The sequence below is a fragment of the Juglans regia genome, chromosome 8 (assembly GCF_001411555.2).
Source record: "Juglans regia cultivar Chandler chromosome 8, Walnut 2.0, whole genome shotgun sequence".
Lineage (NCBI taxonomy): Eukaryota > Viridiplantae > Streptophyta > Magnoliopsida > Fagales > Juglandaceae > Juglans > Juglans regia.
The window spans coordinates 14,051,712-14,073,332 of NC_049908.1; the positions used below are offsets into that span (position 1 = coordinate 14,051,712).

General features: G+C 38.1%; 1 protein-coding gene across 1 annotated transcript in view; it reads left to right on the forward strand.

Annotated features, from left to right (window-relative positions):
• The first annotated feature begins 315 nt into the window (after positions 1-315).
• The window catches only part of LOC109020261 ((-)-kolavenyl diphosphate synthase TPS28, chloroplastic-like), a 43,487-nt gene continuing 22,181 nt past the window's right edge, over positions 316-21,621 (forward strand). The window contains exons 1-12 of the mRNA XM_035693034.1: positions 316-474; positions 1,775-1,860; positions 2,335-2,614; positions 4,438-4,621; positions 4,701-4,915; positions 5,779-5,902; positions 6,004-6,116; positions 6,499-6,725; positions 7,157-7,272; positions 19,220-19,318; positions 19,504-19,705; positions 19,871-19,878. Of these exons, the coding sequence (XP_035548927.1) occupies positions 330-474; positions 1,775-1,860; positions 2,335-2,614; positions 4,438-4,621; positions 4,701-4,915; positions 5,779-5,902; positions 6,004-6,116; positions 6,499-6,725; positions 7,157-7,272; positions 19,220-19,318; positions 19,504-19,705; positions 19,871-19,878 (1,799 nt within the window). The 5' untranslated portion in view covers positions 316-329. The remainder of the gene's footprint in view (positions 475-1,774; positions 1,861-2,334; positions 2,615-4,437; positions 4,622-4,700; positions 4,916-5,778; positions 5,903-6,003; positions 6,117-6,498; positions 6,726-7,156; positions 7,273-19,219; positions 19,319-19,503; positions 19,706-19,870; positions 19,879-21,621) is intronic.

Genomic DNA, 21,621 nt, shown 5'->3' on the forward strand with positions numbered 1-21,621 from the left:
ATTTTGTCCTATTCGAATGGTTAGCGACTTTGTCACGAATTAAATTTAAATTTCGTACTATTCAATGCCTAATTTTAATTGGTCCCAAAAATATTCGTCTAAAAAAACTTTTTTTTTTTTTTTTTTTTGTTGCGGTTTGCCATTATGACGTAAGACGTAAAAATTATGTGGGGAAAACTTTTTCTAGAATTTCTGGCAATTACCAATTCTGGCAATTATTTTGACAAAGACGTTTGGGGTTTTTTCCTCACTTTGTCTATAACTTTCCCAAGATCAATATATTCGGAACTCATTTCCGTCCACTTATTCCTTTCCTAGTCTCCTCTGAAATGCTCCCACTTTCGCTAAACCTTCCTCTCCAGTCTCACTCTCCACATCTGGTATGCCTGAAGATCATGTCCTCGCATTCAAACCTTTTCCATCTCTCTCCTGCAATTTCCTGCATCCTACCACGATCTTGCTTGTCCTTCAAGTGTAAGTTCTTCACCTTCGCAAATCATGTAAAGTTTATAATTTTTACTTGTTTTTGAGCGTTGCTTCCATACCCATGTAAGAATATTTTATGAATACCCTGCTCAAGTCTTTCATGATTCTGACTATATATAAATTTCGCTTGGTATGCTTTCTAGCTATGATATTCTTGCAGAGGAAAGATCAAGAAAAGATCGATCTCAAAAGCTTGAGAGCTTGAGTTTTTCTCTCCGTTTGCAGCCAGAGTCAAAAGTCTGTGAAAAGTAGGGGTGCTACCCGCCTCCTACGGGACGGGGGCACCCCTTCCCCGCACCCCACCCCGCATGGGGTGGGAGGTAGGGTTTTCACTGCCGTCCCCCACCCTGGGATGCGGCGGCGGGGTGCGGGGCGGATTCTTAATCCACTCCGCCTCTTTTCACTTAAAAAAATTACTACATTTATTTTATTTAAAAATTATTTATAAGTACAAAAATAATTAAAAATATATTTTTAGATCTAAATTATAAATTTAATTTTTAAATTTTCTAGTGCATATTTTGTATAAATTGTAGTGTATTAATTTTTAAACTATGTAATTTTTAAATTTGTCAATGCATATTTTGTGAACAAATCTAATAAATTGTAATATATATTTATATATACACAATTTGTAAAATATAAATATATATTTATGTTTATATATATGTATATAATATATATATATATATAGAAATGGGGGCGGAGTTGGGCTCTTCCCGTCACCCGCCCCCGATAGGAGCCCTAAATGCGGGGCGGGGGGCCCCGCCCCCACATGGGAGGAGCGGGGTTGTAGAATTTAAATTTGAAGAATTCCAAAATATAATAGCATTCACTTATCAAGAGAGCTACATTTGTAGCTGTATAATATACCTGCTAGTGTTATTTGCATCGCTATCATTTGATCTTGTAGGTGTGATCTGGTCATTGGGGGCTAAAGATCACAAGCGACCAAACTCTCCGTTGAGCTGCTGCCCTATATCCAAACCCGGGACTGGGCAAGGTATATACGAGCACGGGTCGCCGTACTAGAATGAATCTATACCATGCACACGTACAGCTGCGGTAGAAAAAATAAAAATAAATTTACAAATTAACGAGATTTCTTATTATACATTAGATCTACTTTACAATAAAAATAAATTTTTAATCTGATGTATTATACGATCAAGTCACATCATTTATGAATTTGATTTTGTAAAATCAAAGTGTGACTAAAATATTTCTCTTCTATTTATATGAAATGCATTTATATAATTAAACCAATTATAATGTCTCCTAAACTCAGATGGGTTTCAACATGAAGATCTGCCGGTCATAAAGTGGCGTGAGGTTGTAGAGGGTCACACGGATAGGGAAGCAGATGATGTCAAGGTGATTTGAACAATTTTTTTTCTTTTTTTTCTTTTTCAACCATACATTTAAATACATAAGTTTTTATAAAAAAAATTGGATCACACCATAAAAAAGTAAATTTCCAGACTTGTACAAGTTGTGTGAAATGATCACCATTTATCCAAAAAAAACTTAAGCTGATATTGAAAAGAGATATATTTTATTATTTATTTTATATCATTAATTTTTTAAAATAGTTTCATAATGTTTCATATCAGTATTCGAAGTACGTAGTTATGGTTTTAATGTGCCATGCATGTTTTATTAGTGGTACTTAAAAGAAATAGTAATACAAACTCCAAATAAACAATTATGGTCGCAGTAAAAAAATGAGTCTTATTAAAAAGAGAATATATATATATATATTTTTTATAAAGCAAGTAGGTCATGAGATTTGTACAAGTCAAAAGTTTGTTCAATGATCAAATCATGCATGCATGTACGTACGTACAGGAACGCGTGGACTCCATCAAACGGATGTTGTCGTCGATGAATGATGGAGAAATCAGCATTTCGGCTTATGACACAGCCTGGGTTGCCCTTGTACAAGATGTCATTGGAAGTGGCCTTCCTCAGTTCCCATCTACCCTTCGCTGGATTGCCAACAATCAGCTTCCCGATGGTTCATGGGGCGATGGTGAAATCTTCCTCGCTTATGATCGGATACTCAACACTTTAGCCTGCGTTATTGCCTTAAAATCATGGAATATTCTTCCTGAAAAGTACCAAAAAGGTATTAATTATCAGGCTTTTTTTTTTTTTGAGAAATAAAATGAGTAATTCAACATGTAAAATATTTAATTAAATAAAATAAAGTATAGATTCAAATTTTAAATATTGGATTTTGCTTTGATACCACGTGAAATCATCATCTATCTCAAAAGTTTAAATTGATAAAAAAAGACAACTATTATTATGTTTAAACGATATCCTATGGCAATAAAATTTTATTCTTTAAATTTAAAGAAAATATTTTTATTTTTGAACTTAAATATAATATTATTAATTTTTTCAAATTTGGAATTCCAATATGGATCTTAGAAAATAAAGCATGTTCTTACTAAAATACTATTTTTGTTACCATAAAAATAAATTAGTGAATAAGATAAATAAAAGTCCAATTATAAACTAATGCAGAAACTAGAATCTAAAATTATTAATTGAATTTTTTAAAATGAAAATATTATTAGTTCAATAACTATGATTTTTTTTATGAAATATTATGAAAAATAATATGACTATAATTGTAAAGTTTTTTCAAATAATTTTATATACGAAAAATACTATTATATATTTTTAAGTCTAAGAAGAAATATAAAAAAAAATCCTAAGCTGTTAATTTGTTCCACAAAAGTTCAATAAACCAAAATATTTAATTTAGATTATTTTTAAGTTCATTATTATTATTATTATTATTATTATTATTTTATTCTAACTAATATTAGAATAACAGAAAATTTAATCATAATTTTAACGATGAATTAGAGGACCAAAACGTAATTGTGCAAGAAAAATTATACTTATCATCCCCACGCCACACACCATACACCACTTTATTTTTATTTTTTTTAATTTTTTTTGGTTTTATCTTTCTTGAACTAATTGAATTCTTCTAGTTATCATCCATACACCACACATTTGATAAGAGGAAAAAATAATAAAAAAATAAAAAAATGTGTGGTGTGTGGGGACGATTAGAATAATATAATATTTAATTGTATTTTTAATGATGAATTAGAGGACGAAAATGTAATTGTACAAATGAGAGCAAAAACGTAATTGCTTAAATGGGATAATGTGAACTCAAACAAAATCTACTGTTCATGAGACTATAACCTCTTTTAATATATATATATATATATATAATTCTCGGTCAGGATCAGACCGGATTGAAAACTTGTTTGGTCAATTTTGATCCTCTATTTGAGGGATCGAGTGGGTTTCGGTCCAGTCTCGTGGGTGGGGTTTTTTCACCCCGGACAGGACCAGATTGACAGAACTACAAATATATATTTTTCAATATTTTCTTTTATAAATTATATATATTATTTTGTATAGTAGTTATATAAGTAAATTATGTAATTTTCATTTAACTTATGACTATTGACAATATAAAATATAAAATATATAATTATTAATTAACTAATATATAATTATCAGTTTTGATAATTTGAACAACTTCTTTTGGGCTATTTTTCAGTAAAAAATGTGCAAATAAAATTAAATAGTTGTATCATTCAAAATTATAAACTATGTAGGCTTTGTTTTTATACTAATAGGTCGAAAATACATATTGCTGATTTTTAAATTTTTTTGCATGCTTCAAGAATGATGGAGTTTTTTGTATGGTTGGGCCCCCATTTGAAATTGGCTTGGATCGATATGGACCGATTGGACCAATAGCTACCGGTCCGGTCCATTAGGGTGATATTCTAGTCCGGTCCGGTCCGATCAGAGAAAATGATGTTTTGGTCCATCTTCTCCGAACCGGACCGATTTACACCCCTATATATATATATATTTATCTATTATAACGTGGGGTTGCCATTGTAATAGGAATTTCATTTTTGAATGAAAATATGTCAAAGCTTGAATCCGAGAATGATGAGCACATGCCAATTGGCTTTGAAGTTGCTTTTCCTTCGCTTGTGGAAATTGCTCGAAGTTTAAACATTGAAGTACCTTACGATTCTCCTGTCTTTCAAGATATATATGAAAAGAGAAATGTAAAGATCGAAAGGTAGATTCAGTTCATTGCCCAAACTTCACTCAAAAATTTGAAAAAGGTCGACATTCCTGATTATTGTCTTTTGCGATAGGATACCACGGGACATCTTGCACAAAGTGCCCACAACTCTGCTCTATAGCTTGGAAGGGATGCCAGGTCTAGACTGGGAAAAGCTACTTAAACTAAAGTGCCAAGATGGGTCCTTCTTGTTCTCTCCTTCCTCCACTGCCTTTGCAGTCATGCATACCAAAGACCTAAATTGTTTGAACTACTTAAAAGGGGTGGTCCAGAGGTTTAATGGTGGAGGTAAAAGTTGTGTCTTTTCAACAATTAATAAAAGTAAACTTATAAATGACATGATTTTATATGATATGTTAGATCTACTGTAAAAGTAGTTTTATAATTTAACGTATTACACCAAACCAAATCAATTTATGAGTTTACTTTTATGAAATCTCTTTATAGCTAAAGCATTTTTCATGATTACATATTGATATTATAGAAACTTCTTCAATTGTCTCTCTCTTGTTACAATAGATTAATTTTTTTTTCTCTCTTCGAATACGCTATTGCTTTTCGGTTTTTCTAATTAGAGCATCCTTAATGGATTAGCTAAAAGTTAAATCTATTGAGTATCTAGCCATTAATTGAAATTTAGCTACAATTACATCCAAAATAATTTCCAAATTTGAATGTTCCTATTCATAGGCCAAATTCTTATTTTATGAATTATTTCTCTCTCCAGCAAACCAACACGTCCAGTTTTTAGAAATGTTTGTTGAATGGATGCTCTCTTCAACTGCACAGGTTCATGGATACTCTGTCCAAATTTGATAAAAAAAAAATATAGTTGGATGAGAATGATAGAAATTAGTAAAATATGATAAAATAAAATAAATTAATAATTAAAAAAAATATTTTTTAATTATCAATTACTCATTGCTATATAATGAATAAATGGATAATCTAATGTGAAAATCTGATGCGAATATGTATAGCCAAATTCTTTATATTATTTTATTGTTATATAATGAAAAAATAGCTATTCCAATGTGGAGATTTATGTGAATGGAATAGTTAAAAGTTAAATTTATCTTATATTCTTTAAAAAATATACTTTAACTTTAGCTAATCCATTAAGAGTGCTCTAACCTTCATCCTGCCTTTAGTCCCCGGTGTGTATCCAGTGGACTTGTTTGAACACATTTGGGCAGTGGATCGACTGCAGCGGCTAGGAATTATTTCCAGATACTTTCAGCCAGAGATCAAGGAATGTATAAATTATGTTTCCAGGTATATATATATATATATAATTTGACCCATGCCACTACATGAGTATTTTATAATTAGGTATCAATTCAGATAAAAATATCTATTAATTTTCAATTTTTCAGATATTGGACACATAAAGGGATATGTTGGGCGAGAAATTCAAAGGTTTATGATATTGATGACTCGGCCATGGGATTCAGGTTACTTAGGTTGCATGGCCACGAGGTTTCCGCTGGTATTTCGCCGCTCACAACCTGTAATTAGTCGTACATTATATATATAGCGATCGATATGATCGGTGTTTTCTATATAAATTAATGTAACGGACAATCTTAGTGTGCACCCTAAATATGCACACCAGTGCAAATGAATCATTTACTATTTTTTAAACATTTTTTAAACGTCATTGACAATTAAAATAAATTAAAAAAATATATAAATTTATTAATAGTCACTTTTTTAACTATTAAAAAAATTAAAAAATAAAATAAAATACATGAGTGTGCACGTTTGGTATGGGCACGTTTGAGAGTCATAGCACATAAATAGCCCTATACAACACATCTACTGAGAAAAAAACTCTAAATTAATTATGTTTTTTGACATTATCATGACAGATGTGTTCCAGCATTTTAAGAAAGGTGGGGAGTTCTGCTGCTTTGGCAGGCAGTCTACACAGGCAGTGACGGGAATGCTTAACCTATACAGGGCATCTCAGGTGCTCTTTCCAGGAGAGAAGATCCTTGAGGATGCAAAGCAATTCTCATCCAACTTCTTGAGAGAAAGACAAGCGGCTAATCAGCTCTTTGACAAATGGATCATTATGAAGGACTTATCTGGCGAGGTATATATATATGATCCGTCGATCCATCTGATTTCATAAATTGATTATCTCAACTCACCTCTCAATCCACATAGCCCCCCAAGATTTTTTGAAATTTCAAAATGCCCCTAAATTTTAATTATATATAATTCTATAAATATAGAGAGTCCCTTCTCAAAAAAATTTATTTTCTTCATTACATGCTCTCTAAAATTCTCTAAAATTTTAAGATACGTAGGTTAGATAGATATAAAAGTAAGCCCTGCAATATTTAATATTATTCATAAAACATATATGCGGGACATCAATAAATATTTTAGGGTTCAATTTATGTGCATATATGTCTTCTACAGTAATTTTGGAATACCTTTGTTCCAAGATTCAAACCTATGAAAAGCCAATATCTGTTGATGATGTAGCGCGCAGCTAATGATAATAGCGATATAAAACAGGTAGGGTACGCACTGCAATTCCCATGGTATGCAAGCTTACCTCGCGTGGAGACAAGATTCTACTTAGAACAGTATGGTGGCCAAGATGATGTCTGGATTGGCAAAACCCTTTACAGGTACTAATTCTTTTTTTTTTTTTTTTGATAAACAGAAACAACTTCATTCCCACTATCTCAAAAACAACCTTACAAGACAGCATGATCAAACCACAAGGCCTGATCAGCAAACTCAAGGATAACACCCCACCACATTTGAACATCCAAAACACTCCAAGCATGCCTAGCTAAACAATGAGCCACACCATTGCCTTCTCGATAAACATGCTCAATACTCACTTCTTGGAAAAGACCCATTAGACTCTTTACCTCTCTACTTAAATTGCCATTAAAAGAAAAAGACTCCTGGACAGCTTTCAGTTCTTGCACAATCAACAGACAATCAGACTCCACAATTAATTTTGGGATGCCTAAAGGAAGACACATTTGTAGGCCTCTAAAAATAGCAAGTAATTCAATAGTAGATGGCTCATTCACTGCAGATTCAGCAATAGAAGCTGCCATCACCACCTTGCCCGTACTATCACGTAAAACCATTCCAATCCCAGCCTTTTTATCTCCTGGAAAAACCGCCCCATCAACATTAAGCTTCAGAAAATCAGAAGGAGGTGAACACCATCTGTAATGGTTCTTCCCGTCTGTAACATTTAAAGCCTTGAAAACTGAGAAAGACTTGTACAAAGAGAGAGCCATATTTGCTGCTGCAAAAGGAGTGATCATCTCTCTTTCCATCTGCAATTTATTTCGTCGAAACCACATACCCCAACAGATGACAAACATGAGAGTAAAATCTGATTCACTACCAGAACGTAACACACCTTTGACATTATCCAACAAGCTTTTTCCATTATGAAACTTGAAACCTATTGGACCAAACTGCCTCCACATCGCCCTTAACTGAGGACAGAACAACAAAGCATGAAGAACATCTTCATTCCTCTCTCCACAGAAACAGCAACCCCCTTCCACATCAATTTTCCGAGTCCTCAGATTTTGGAGTGTGGGCAAAATATTCCTACAAGCTCGCCATGCAAAAGTTTTAATCTTCCGTGGTACATTCATCTTCCATAGTTTCTTCCACATGAGTCGATCTTGCACCCAACTAGAAGATTCAGCCATCTCCCATCCCCTCAACATCTGAAAAAACCTATAGGCACTTTTCACAGTAAAACAGCCACTTACTTCCTCAGTCCATATCCATTTATCACTACAAGGTACAAAAGGCAATCTAATCTTCAAAATTTCTTCAGCAACCATTGGATCAAAGAGAGCTCTCACAGTATCAAATTTCCAACTTCTTGTTTCTGGACAGATAAGCCTATCCACAGTTGCCTCCTCTTGGGAAGCAGGAAGCCCATCAATCTCAGTTCACCTTCTTAATAATTTATAGCCTGGAACCCAAGAATCCTTCCAAATAAAAACAGATGCTCCAGACCCAACCCGCCATCTACAGCCCTCGAATAACCATTTCTTTGCTGCAAAAATCCCCTTCCAAGCGTAAGAAGGATGCAAACCCAACTTTGCTTCAAAGAATGTACTATTGGGGAAATATTTAGCTTTATAAAGCCTGTGCAGTAAAGAACCCGCATTTTGTAAAAGGCGCCAACCTTGTTTAGCTAAGAGAGCCCTATTAAAGGTGTGTAAACTTTTAAATCCCATCCCCCCTCTGAATTTTGACACACATAAATGCCTCCAGCTTAACCAATGCATTTTCTGTTCATGGCCCCTCTGTCCCCACCAAAAAGACATCATTCCTTCCAATTCCCTACATAAACCCAAAGGTAATTGAAAACATGACATAGCATAAGTAGGAATCGATAAAGCTACAGCCTTAATAAGGATTTCTCTTCCTCCCTGTGATAGCAATTTCTCCTTCCAACTTTGCAATTTGTTCCATACCCTCCTCTTGATATCAACAAAAGCAAGAGATTTTGACCTCCCAACCAAATTTGGCAGCCCAAGATACTTGTCATATTGCTGGAAAGTCCTAACACCCCACAAACTCAACAACTCACGCTGCTTTCCAGCATCCACATTCTTTGAAAAAACCATAGTAGTTTTTTCTTTATTCACTTTTTGACCCGATGCCGCCTCATATTTCTCAAGCACCCCCTGAAGATGCCTAGTAGTTTGCACATCCGCTTTACAGAAAATTATACTATCATCCGCAAACAACAAATGGCTAACAACAGAAGCCCCTCGGCAAACCTTTAATCCCCGGACTAAATGTTTTCTCTCAGCATCAATTAACAACGCAGTGAGGCCCTCAGTACATAAAAGGAATAGGTAAGGGGAGAGAGGATCCCCTTGCCTAAGCCCCCTAGTAGGCGTAATAGGGCCATGAGGCTCTCCATTAATCAAAACAGAAAAAATCACCGTTGACACACATTTCATAACCAGCTGCACAAAACCATAAGCAAACCCCAATTTGAGCATTATTTTTTCTAAAAAACTCCACTCCACCCGGTCGTAGGCCTTGCTCATATCCAATTTAAGAGACATATACCCCTTTTTACCATACCTCTTATGCCTTAGATAATTAACCATCTCATAAGCAACTAACACATTATCTGTAATTAGCCGACCCTTAACAAATGCGCATTGAGATTCTGATATAACCTCAGGAAGATGAACATTGAGCCTATTAACAATAACCTTAGAGACCAACTTATAAACCACATTACAAAGACTGATTGGGCGAAAATCAGAAACTAACTCACAAGTTTTTTTCTTTGGAATAAGGCTAATAAAAGTATGATTAAGATCTCTAGGAAAATGTCCAGTATTCAGAGTGTGCAACACAGCAGTAGTCACAGAGTTCCCCACAATAGACTAATATTTTTGGAAAAAAAGGGGGGACATACCATCAGGGCCTGGGGCTTTTGTAGGATGCATCTGCTGGAGGGCTGCTTTTACTTCATCTGCATGGTAAGGCTTCAACAGATCTGCATTCATCGCAGGTGTCACCCTTTGCTGCACACTTGCCAAAACTTCCTCTTGATGTCTCTGTGGAGTAGAAGTGAAGAGCTCAGAAAAGAAATCCACAATTAGTCTATCCCTCATATGACCTTCTCTTACAACATCCATTGCATCCTTCAAGCCTTTGATAACATTCCTCTTTCGTCTGCCATTTGCTTGAGAATGAAAAAACCTTGTATTCTGATCACCTTCTTGGAGCCACTGGATCCGAGACCGTTGCTTCCACATAACTTCCTCCCTCTCAAGCCATAACTGGACTTCTCTTCGAGCTTTAGTCACAGCCACACTATCAGGATGTAATGAATCTCTATCTTGAACCTGCTGCAAATAACGCTTTGCCAAGTTCAACTTTCTGAAAACATTCCCAAACGACTGTTTATTCCACTCCGAAAGCTGCTCCCCACACCTCTTCATTGACCTCAACACATCCTCCATACGCCCCCCATTCCCACCAGTATTCCACACTCGATCAATAATCTGAGAGCATTTTTCCACACCCACCCACATAGCTTCAAACTGAAACAGTTTGGGTACCTTGTTTCTTCTCTCTAACTCTTCAGAATCAAACCACACAGGAAGGTGGTCTGAATAAGCTGCCATACCATGCCTAACCACAAATTGAGGAAACAAAGCACAAAATTGATTATTCCCTAAGAACCTGTCCAAACGCTCAAAAATAGCTCGAGAACCCTCTCTACCATTACACCATGTAAATTTTGAACCTCTAAACCCCAAATCACGCAAAGAACAGTCGAAGAGAACATTCCTAAATGCCTCCATTTAGGTCTCTGATCGGGGTCTACCCCCCCTCTTTTCATTGAAATGCAATATTTCATTAAAAGCACCCCCTACAAGCCAAGGACAATCCACCCCAGAACTTAGCCGTCTAATTAGATTCCAAGTCAGGTATCAATTTGCCACCTCAAGATTGCCATAAACTCCCGTGAATCTCCACTCGGGCCCATCCCCATCTTGAATCAAAGCATCAATGTGATTCAGTGAAAAAGATTGAATCCTAACGCGCAAATCCCCTTTCCACAATAAGGACAATCCACCACTTCTACCCACGCAATCAACCGTAAAACAATGAGTTAAGTGCAAACGAAACTTACAATTTTCTATAGCTCGCGCCTTTAGCTTAGTCTCCTGAAGAAAGACCAAACTGGGATCTTCATTCGTGATCAGATCACGTAAAGCTCGAATTCCCTGTGGGTTCCCAAGCCCCCGGGAATTCCAACACAGAAGTTTCATGGCTGTCGGTAGGGCTGGACTCCAGCCTCTGCCGATACGTCAATTCGAACCTCATGGAGCTGGTCGCCACCATCCTGCGAAAGAACCCGACCCTTCTGCCTCTTCCCCTCTAAAGTCGCAGTCTTCGAAGAAAGAGATAAGGACGCCTTTCTCTTCACATTTCGCCCTTTCACCGAAACGGAACCATCGGGGCCTAGGCGAACCAAACCCTGGGTCTTCCGCTTCCACTTTCCCTGAGCCCCAACGGATGGTTCTGAAAGCCCCATCTCGCCCTGAAAGCCCAGCGTATCAGGGCCCATAACCTTACCATCAAAACCCACACAGCCCAAGGAAGTATCACTCTGATTTTTATGTGGGACAAGGCCCACACTCACCTCGGAAATTCCTTCCCGTACCCAGCCCACATTATTTTCATTTAACCCCTCCAACGGTTCTAGCATCAGCTCGGAACCAATGCTACAAACCCCACTCGCCACGCCACCCGGGAACCTCAATCCCTTCGCACCATTAACCGCCACTGACTCCCGGATACTACGCTCAGTCGAATTTTTTTCCGGAATTGATGGAGTTGAATTTTCCACAAAATCAGCACCCGAGGGTTTCAACATTGTCGCTTCAGTAACTACCTCCTCAATTGTCCATGTTTGACGGGACCCAGGGTCCGTCACCCCCTCCACCGCAGAAGGTGGAGAACGCCCTGAACCCTCAGTGATTTTTCCTCCACGACCCAGTCCTCGCAGCCATGGACCATAAGGAAGAGGACCCTGAAGCGGGTCAAAGCTTCCCCGCTGATCACAATCTTGCTGGCCATGACCAAGTCGCCCACACACGTAACAAAAATCAGGTAATCGCTCATAGGAGAATCTTAGCCAATAAGGCACACGAGCACCAACACAAAGCTTCTTACCCCTTAGCAGAGGTTTCGTAATATCCATACGAACCCGAATCCCCAGATATTCCCCCCATGCAAGTTCCCCTGCCAGGAGATCAATTTCCTCTACAATACCCAGCGCATTACCGATCAATTTACCCACAGTCTCATTGCGGGCCATCAGAGGCAGATCGTGAACTCGTACCCAAAACGATGCCTCAGTGAGATGCAACATTTGCGTTTGTTGATCATCCTCAAAATCTTTTACTAAAACCAACTATTTATCAAACGTCCAGGGACCATCCCTGACCACTCTCTCCTTATCCTTAACATCATCGAACTCTGCAATCAGGAAATTTGAATCTAGATTTTGAATGCGCATCATCTTCACAGGGCGCCAAATTCTTCGCAGCATCTGCTTCAAAGCTTCCTTATTATAGTGTTTCAGAGTCAGCAACTGAATTATCAAACACCTCTCGCCCTGACGAACAGTATCACGAACCACCTCTTCATCGATGAAAACCACCTCTTCCTCAGATTCCGTCAAAGACAACCTTCCATACAGACCTTCCAAATCCTCCGCCATGAGCCCCGCCGATCATAAACAAAAGCGATAATAAAAGCGTGAAAATAAAAAAGAGCGAAAAAACTACTCGCAAGTGGCGAGAAAGAAAAACCTCTACTCACAGTGGGCGAGAGAGGACGTTACGAGCAGTAGACCTGAGAGCATCTGAACATAGATCAGTACTGGTACTAATTCTGATCTCTCGATATATATATGATTTTTTGAAAATCCAGTGCAAATTAAAATATCTTAATAATTAATTTAAAAAATGAGAAAATAAGCAAATAAATTTAAAATTATTTAAAAACCCATAAAAGCTAAAATGTGCTTATTGTTTTATTTAAAAATAATATACAAAGAACCCTTGGGAGCGCAATGGGGGTCACAGGCTGGTGGCCGTAGGTTGAGGGAGAGGTTCTCCACCCTCGCAGGTTGGGTTGTTGCCACCTTGCGATGGTTCCGAAAACCACAAGAGGTGGTATCGGCACACACTGCGAGCCACCTCCAAACCAACGTAGGGCGGCTTGTTGGCCACCCGCTTTTGGGAAGGGCATCACTCTTAGGGGATTTTTTTAAAACAAATTAATTTTTCTTGGTTTTCAAATTATATTATCTATTTTAAACATTAACTTAACTAAAAGTAGTGAGAGGTATTAAGATAGAATATTATTTAAACTGAACTTTAGTTTATAAAATATTATTCTTTCATCATTAATAAAATGATGAAAGTCTTGTTTAATATCTTTGAGAGAATAAAATCATCTAATTAATTAGAGATTTCAACATAATTTAAATCTCATATTATTTTAAATAACTAAAATCTCATTGATAAAATTCTTTTTTACAATTATAATATTTTTGGAACTCTTCAAAAATATTATAATTGTCTTACTTAAAATCAGGTTTGGTTCAATAACACTGGAAATATCCCATATAAATATTTTCAGGACATTTAAAATATTCGAGAGCTTTAAAACATTGGGCTTACTTTAAGAATCAACTGCTAACATTAACAACATGCCTTTGAGGTTCGGCACGTAAAATGAGACTCGCAATCGCTAGAGAGAAGGGGCAGACTACTACATTCTCTCCTCTTTATAAAAAGTTCCGTCCTCGGAATTTGCTTATGTTAGAAAGAAGTAGCGGGATGTTACATTTTCCCCTCCTTAAAATAAATTATGTCCTTGGAATTTGCTTAGCATTCTAGGAATTCGCACAATGTCCTAAGAATTTGTTAACCTTTACTATGGACCATTCATACAAGTCCTCGCGTTGTCTGCATGCATCTCTGCATGCGTTCAGCATCTCATTCAGTTCTTGTATAGAACTTTGCCCTCACGTTTTGTCACTCCTCTGTCGACATGCTTAAAGTCAGTTCGAAATACTTGAGCCCATCCATCATGTAGCGCTCATACCTTCTATACTAAGATTCTTGCCAGCAAGGCTTGAAGTCGTCATCTCATCTTCCATCTCAATCCTTGCTTAGCTCACGGTCGTTCATGCATTTCCTAACTATCGCAGTCCATCTAGCATTTTTAGTCTATTCCTCTCATAACATGAGACTATTTCTATACGTTCCTAACATCTCATTATTCATCCCTCCTCTTCTAGCTACGTTCATTCTCTATTACTCCCTTCATGACATGCACTTAACATGACCTTTCCTAGTAGGTGCCATTTTGACATGCATGCAGTGTTTATGTCATACTTATAAAATGCCATAACAGTTAAAGGAAAAATACTTTCTTATACTTAATCCAGGACGAGACATGCCTTGGGAAGACATCAGTCTAGGTTTTTCCTTCCCTTGCAGTTCTCTTCTCAAAAGTTTTCTTTCTCTGGAAAAGGTTTTTTGTCTTTCATTTTGAAAAGAATTTTATGGAGTCTAGCATAACCTGGGTCTTGCTCTGATATCACTATGTAACGTCTATCCTTGTGGTGGAAAATTTAGAAAATGATTTTAAGAAAAGAGATCGGAATTACCATTCGTTTTAAAATAACTTTTCGTTTCATGTCAGGATACAAAAGACTCCATGTTTCTAAAATAAACCGTGTTTCTTAATTTAAAGGGTTACAACGAAAAAATTAAACTTTATAAATTAAAGTCTTTCATACAAAATGTTATGCGTAGGTTTTCGTGCTTTTCCCCTTGGGTCATGTCTGTCCTGATGCTTTCTGCTCAGTTAGTTCCTTTGGGAGGAGGGGCATACATAAAAACTAAAATGAGTAGAATACTTAGTAAGCATTATTTCATACAGTTAGAATCTACTAACATAGGTTTTTAGTCATGTATTTATCACTCCATACATACTATACGTACATGAGACATACATCCAATTTGAAAACATCACTAGGCGAGATTTTTCTTAAAAAGGGTTTTCTTTAATGAAAAGTTTCTCCCGTCGTTGCCTTCATTTCTTAAAGAGTTTAGTGCATTTATACATTCTTTCTTATCACTTTCCTTTGGCCGGTACACACTGTTACGCCCTGTGTGTTCGGGTTAGCGATTTTCCTTTGGACCTGGATTTCGTCGGTGGCCACGAGTTGAGAATCATTTTCAGTCAGGAGGCAGCACTGGATGCACTACTAGTATTATTTACTCGACATTGCAAGTTGCCCATTCCTTTAGTACCCTTTCATTCAGTCATGGCCGTTGCATATTTTCATACATTGAAACATTCATTCATTCAGTCTTTTCTTTCTTTCATTATTTTCAGTCCTTTTCATTTAACAATTTATTCATGAAAAAACATCATTTAAAAGCATGGGCTTAAATATCATCTTTCATGAAATCCATAAAGCATCAGCTCATGGGGACATTTTAAAAGACTTTCTTCGCGCCATTTAAAGCATAAGGCATGAGCCTCATATCTCATTTCATGAAAATACATACAATAAATATTGCATATAATCATCCATTCACATGTTTACAATTAATACTTTGGGGTGCATAAAAAGGGGCTACCAAGAAGGGCCATACATATGTATACTTTTAAACACTTAGCATGATTTTCATAAAACATTTGTAAAGCATCGTAAATAGAAACATTTCTTTTCCATTTTCATATCATTTAGAAAATTCTAGAGGAGAGTATGAACATAATACTTACCTGGACTCCAAGCCATACTCATTTGTTGCAGTCCATTCATGTGCATGTTAGATGGCAACCTACATGCATACACATAACCTTAGTGTCATTCTCTATCTAGTGCATAAGCAACTAAACTTAGAATACATAAATTACACTTCACTTGGACTTTTCCTCACTGCGACACACTCTCCTTCTATCCTGGTCTTCTATGTTTTCTTTTATCACGTTTTCTCTTTCTGTGTCCTCCTTGAGGTTACCTTTTCTAAACTCAGCGTTCTACTTCGAGGTCTTGTCCTTTGAAGTGAACCTCCCTGACTCACTTTAGGGTTAAGACACTAAGACCATCATCTTATTTTTCTTATTAACCTCATCCCGATGCATGACTCAAACTGACTAAGTTACACATCCCAATCGTAGACAAAACATACGTCATTTCCTACGTTTGCTTATGCTTCCTCATCGTCATCATCATTCTTATCCATGCATATCACATGACTTTAAGCCAACTCTGAGGCTCAAACATCGTATATCTATGCTTAGGACAGATTACCCATTACATATGGTAAATTCGTCCGACACATATGTCTCACCAGATTACACATGTACCCTACCTCCTTATCACTTAATATCAACATATAACATATTGATCACCTGCTTGTGTAAACAAACTCATACTTCGATACCAACCATCTATTAACCTGGCCAACATGACTCTTCATGCTTTCATCCCAACAATCGACACAACATGATACTATTCATAGTTATACCTCCTACCATGTCATGTACCTCAAGACTACTCTCAAGCTACACCGTGACATTGTCAAGTCACCTGACATCCTGCTACGTCACTTCTACACCAACTCCCAACTATGGTCTCTTACGTACTCTTGTCATATCATGACATCTCGTGCGTTCCCGCTACGTCACTCTTACACTAACTCCTCGCTCATCAGAAGCACGACTTCGTGACATTCCACTGTCATGCTTTTGATGCACTACTCTTACACTATCCTATCACTTCACACATACTCTTAGCCATAAGTCAACTACACGGTGACATCTGTCACCTCAGACTACAAGTCACGTCACAATTGCTTCGGGACACTGTTCCATAATTTTCGACACTACTCATCATGCTCTACACTCATCAACTACGCAACCATTCTTATTTTTGCGACAAGCCACACGGTATATTGCTTCACCTCATGGAGTACACTCCACGTGTACTCCCTTCACACATGCTACGCCACATCACCACTACGGCATACATACCATATGATGCATCACTCCACCACATGGAGTACACTCCATGTGTAATCTTCCCATCCACACAATGCCACGTCATCATTACAACACATACTTCACAATTGCACTTCACAGCACAGTCCACAATACTACACAACACACTTCCCAACTACATCCAATACTTCACATACACAGCACATAACATTACCACACTACACAACGAACTCCACAAATACTAATAGCACAATCCACAACCTAACCAACCAACTAACATAATACCGAGAATAAATGGAAAGAGAGTTATACCATCAACGGGATAACTCGTGCGTTGCTCGCTGTCTGGTATGGTCAGTGGCGTCGGAAGCCACTAGCTTGGGCGGTAGCACTCACTACCATGACCTTACGACAGGACTATCTCGGGGACCAGATCTAGGATTTTGTCTACAAGATCTAGGCTGTGCGAGGTGGCTAACAAGGTGGGGAGTCCGTGGGTGGCGGCTAAGGTTGTGTACAATGGTTGTTTGGGTCATTGAAGATGGCTACAGGTGCAGATCTATGCGTAGGAGGGTTGGGTAGTGGTCATGGGGTGGTGGTCTCATTTGGTGCCAAGGTGGCACACGTCGGAGACACGGCAGCTCGTGGACAAGTTTAGGCCGTGGGTTTCAACAAGGGAATTTGGAGGGAGAGCTTGGCTAATCGTTGGCTAGCCATGGAGGAGCTTAGGGGGTTACTAGTGGAGCTGTGGTGGCGAGGTGGAGGTAGCATGGCAGCTGATCTGGGCCGTGCGTGAGGAAGTCTGTGAGAGAGGGAGAGAGTGTGCGGGAGGAGGGAGGCTTGGCTGGGCATGGGGGTGGCTAGGGGAGGTCGTCAGTGGGAGGAGGAGCTTCTAGTGGTGGTGCGATGGCCATGGGAGTGACTGATGATGGTGCTAGGGGGAGAAACCCATGGGTTTCATGCGTTGCCTAGGGAGGAGCTACGACGGCTCGGTCAAGGGGTGGTCAGGGAAGACCTGTGGTGGTGCTCGGTAGTGGCCCTGGCTACGACGGCGGCGCTAGGATAGAGAGAAATGGGTGAAACCCGTTTTGGTTGGGCTACCGCAGGAGGAGAGAGAGAGTTGTACGGTGGCTGCCGATAGTGGGGAGGTGCTCGCCGGCATGAGGGGGAGTCGTCGGTGGTGGCTGTGAGGCTAGGTGGCGTACGGCGGCACCGAGCTGAGTAGAAGAGAATCGGGTGAGAGGGAGGAGGGGCTTCCATTGGGCTCAAGGGGAGAGAGAGGAGAGAGAGGGGGAAAGAGGAAATGGGGAAAAAGCTGAGGGCCATAGGATTTTAATCCCAACCTTTTATCTTGGAGTCTTCAAAACGATTTAATGGTGTATACTTTAAATACTATTTTGAAAATGTGTAAATATTAACTTAACTAAAAGTACTGAGAGGTATTAAGATAGAATATTATTTAAACTAAACTTTAGTTTATAAAATAATATTCTTTCATTATTAATAAAATGATGAAATCTTGTTTAATATCTTTTGAGAAAATAAAACAATCTAATTAATTAGAATTTTCAACATAATTTAAATCTCATAATATTTTAAATAACTAAAATCACATTGATAAAATTATTTTCTACAATTATAATATTTTTAGAGTTCTTCAAAAATATTATAATTGTCTTACTTAAAATCAGACAATAACACTGGAAATACCTCATATAAATATTTTCAGGACACTTAAAATATTTGAGGGTTTTATAACACTGAACTTACTTTAAGAATCAACGGCTAATATTAAAAATATGCCTTTGAGATTTGACACGTAAAACGAGACTTGCAATCGCTAGAGAGAAGGAATGGACTGTTACATAATTTGACACAAATTTATAATTCACAAGGATCGAATATGGTTCCATCTTGGCAATGGAAAATCTAAACTAATATTCAAACCATCATATATAATTAATTCAAAATCTGTACAATACTCATGATTCTTGTTGATTTCTTCTGTAGGATGCCCTTTGTCAGTAATAAAACCTATCTCGAATTGGCAAAATTGGACTACAACGATTGCCAAGCATTACATCGGATGGAATTGGATACTATTCAAAGGTAAGTACAAAGAATGAGACGTGTATTTCTTATTGATCTTTGAAATATCAATGGTATAAATTATCTTTTACAATCGATTGATAATTGATGTCACATCAATAAATATTAAATTAAGGATCTCGAAATTGACTGAAACATTGTTAATATATTGAGAGGTTATGCAATAATGATCCACATATATATAGGTGGTACGAAGAATGCAATCTTGGAGAGTTTGGCTTCAGCAAAAGAGCCCTTCTGTTGGCTTATTTTTTGGCAGCTGCCAGTATTTATGAACCGGAAAGGTCAAGGGAACGACTTGCTTGGGTTAAAACCATAGCCTTGGTCGAGACAATCGCATCTTATTTTGATAAGGAAGAAATGAGGAGAGCCTTTCTAAATGAATTCGCGAAAAACAACACTCCACGAGACTACATTATCAGGAGGTAAATTTAATTTGAAATTAATTTCTAGACAGTTCTGAATAAAAATGGTTTGCCAGAAAATTCCAAATGAATCTTGTTTTGGATGTGTTTCACCACCAACTGATCTCGAGCATTAACTTGTGACAAGAAAATACGGTGGTCCGATATGCCTGGTGCACCTCGATACCTAAGTTAGAAATATAAGTATGATGCCTTGCGATGAGAGATCACAAGAAGTTATCTTGGATTGCTAGTTTTAGCTCTTTATATAGATGCAGATTATTAATGATAAGGATAGTTTGATCTTTTTCCCAAATCTCAGAGACTTGATTATCGAGTTCCTGAGGTTTGCTTTAAGAAGGAAGGGGTTACCATATCGTGGGCAAATATCTCATTGTTTCCTTAGGAGGGAATATCTCTAGCTATCGACGATGGTTACCATATTAATGCCATTAGGTCGTGCGATTTTATGGCAGCAAGCATACGGTGCACTTGTGGTCTTTCAACTCATTAGGCTTCTCGTATGGACCTTACTCTTGAATTGTTGGGCTCGTAATGGTGAAGATAAGAAAGCCTCTCCAGTTACCCCGTAAATTCCTGTCACGTTGGCCTGGTGGGAGTTTAATAATTATGAACAGGTTTTGTCCAGTGTATCATTGGTTCTGATTGGCAGTTCGTGCTCGCGCGTCATGGGGGTTGTAAGGGCTCTACGTCTGTACCTCGTCATATCACAAGATCATGGGATCTATTCGTAGTGATCTTGCTGTCTGTCTGCTTGTATTCTTTCTAGGGTACTTCAAATATTGCGTCTCCTTTTATAAATTGACTTTCTCTTCCCTCTTGTTGCCTCTTTAACTCATGCTTGCTCGTCTTCCTCATTGTTTGCATTCTTTGTCGAAACCCTAACTTTCTTCCTTACGTATCACCTGTTTGTGTCAGTGGCTTGTCAAGATATTTCTCGTCTTCCTTCTCGTGGATCTCCCCCTCCGCCACCGACGGGGTTCTCGGCGGCACCAGAGCCCTCTATCCGCAACGTGCCTTATTATTGAAGGTTTTGATTGGTCTTCTGTCCTTGCTACAACCGACCTTAACAAGTTGAGGGATTCGTATGGAATCTCCTATTCAGTGATTCTTGAGCTTCCTCCTCATGGGGCTGTTGACTCTGAGGGCTTTGCTAAGAAGGTGGCCCTCACTACCTATGCCCTATCTCATGGGTTATGGCTCCTATTTTGGTTGCTGGTGCATGACATTCTTGACTTCTTGAAGTTAGAGCCGACTCAGCTCCACTCCTACACTTGGAGAATCCTAATGTGCTATTGTGTGGCTTGGAGAATGGACTTGGAGCCCGCTCAAGAGGAGTATCCCGATTTGACTGTTTGGGAGTTCCTCACTACCCACACAGTTAGGGCGTTGGAAGGCAACATTTATAGCTTTTGTTCTCACCCCCGATATCGCCTCACATGAATTGAACGCCGTCATTCCAATGCTAAGTAGTGGGAAAAAAAATCTTTTTTATTTTGGGTTGGGGATGAGAGTTCCCTAGTAAGGAGGGTGATAGGATAGACTTTTCAGTCCATGCCATATGGGGGAATTAGTTGCTTCCAGTGATAAGAAAAGTCTTGACATGACCCCACTAGAGAAGGAGGGGAAATGGTGCCTGAGCTTGAGCCTCATGTGGACCTGACTTGTTTTGGAACAAATTTGGAGCCTCCTCGTTCATCGGACGATTGTTCTAGATTGGCTCAGGTCCCTGTGGGAAAGCAGTCTCCAGTCCAACAAGATTCTCTTAACTTGGATGGTATGGGTGATTTGATGGGGCAGGCCATTACAGACTTGGCCACGACCTTTGACTTTGAGTTTCGTCCTGGGAACTCGACTTCGCCTGCTTGCCAAGTTTTA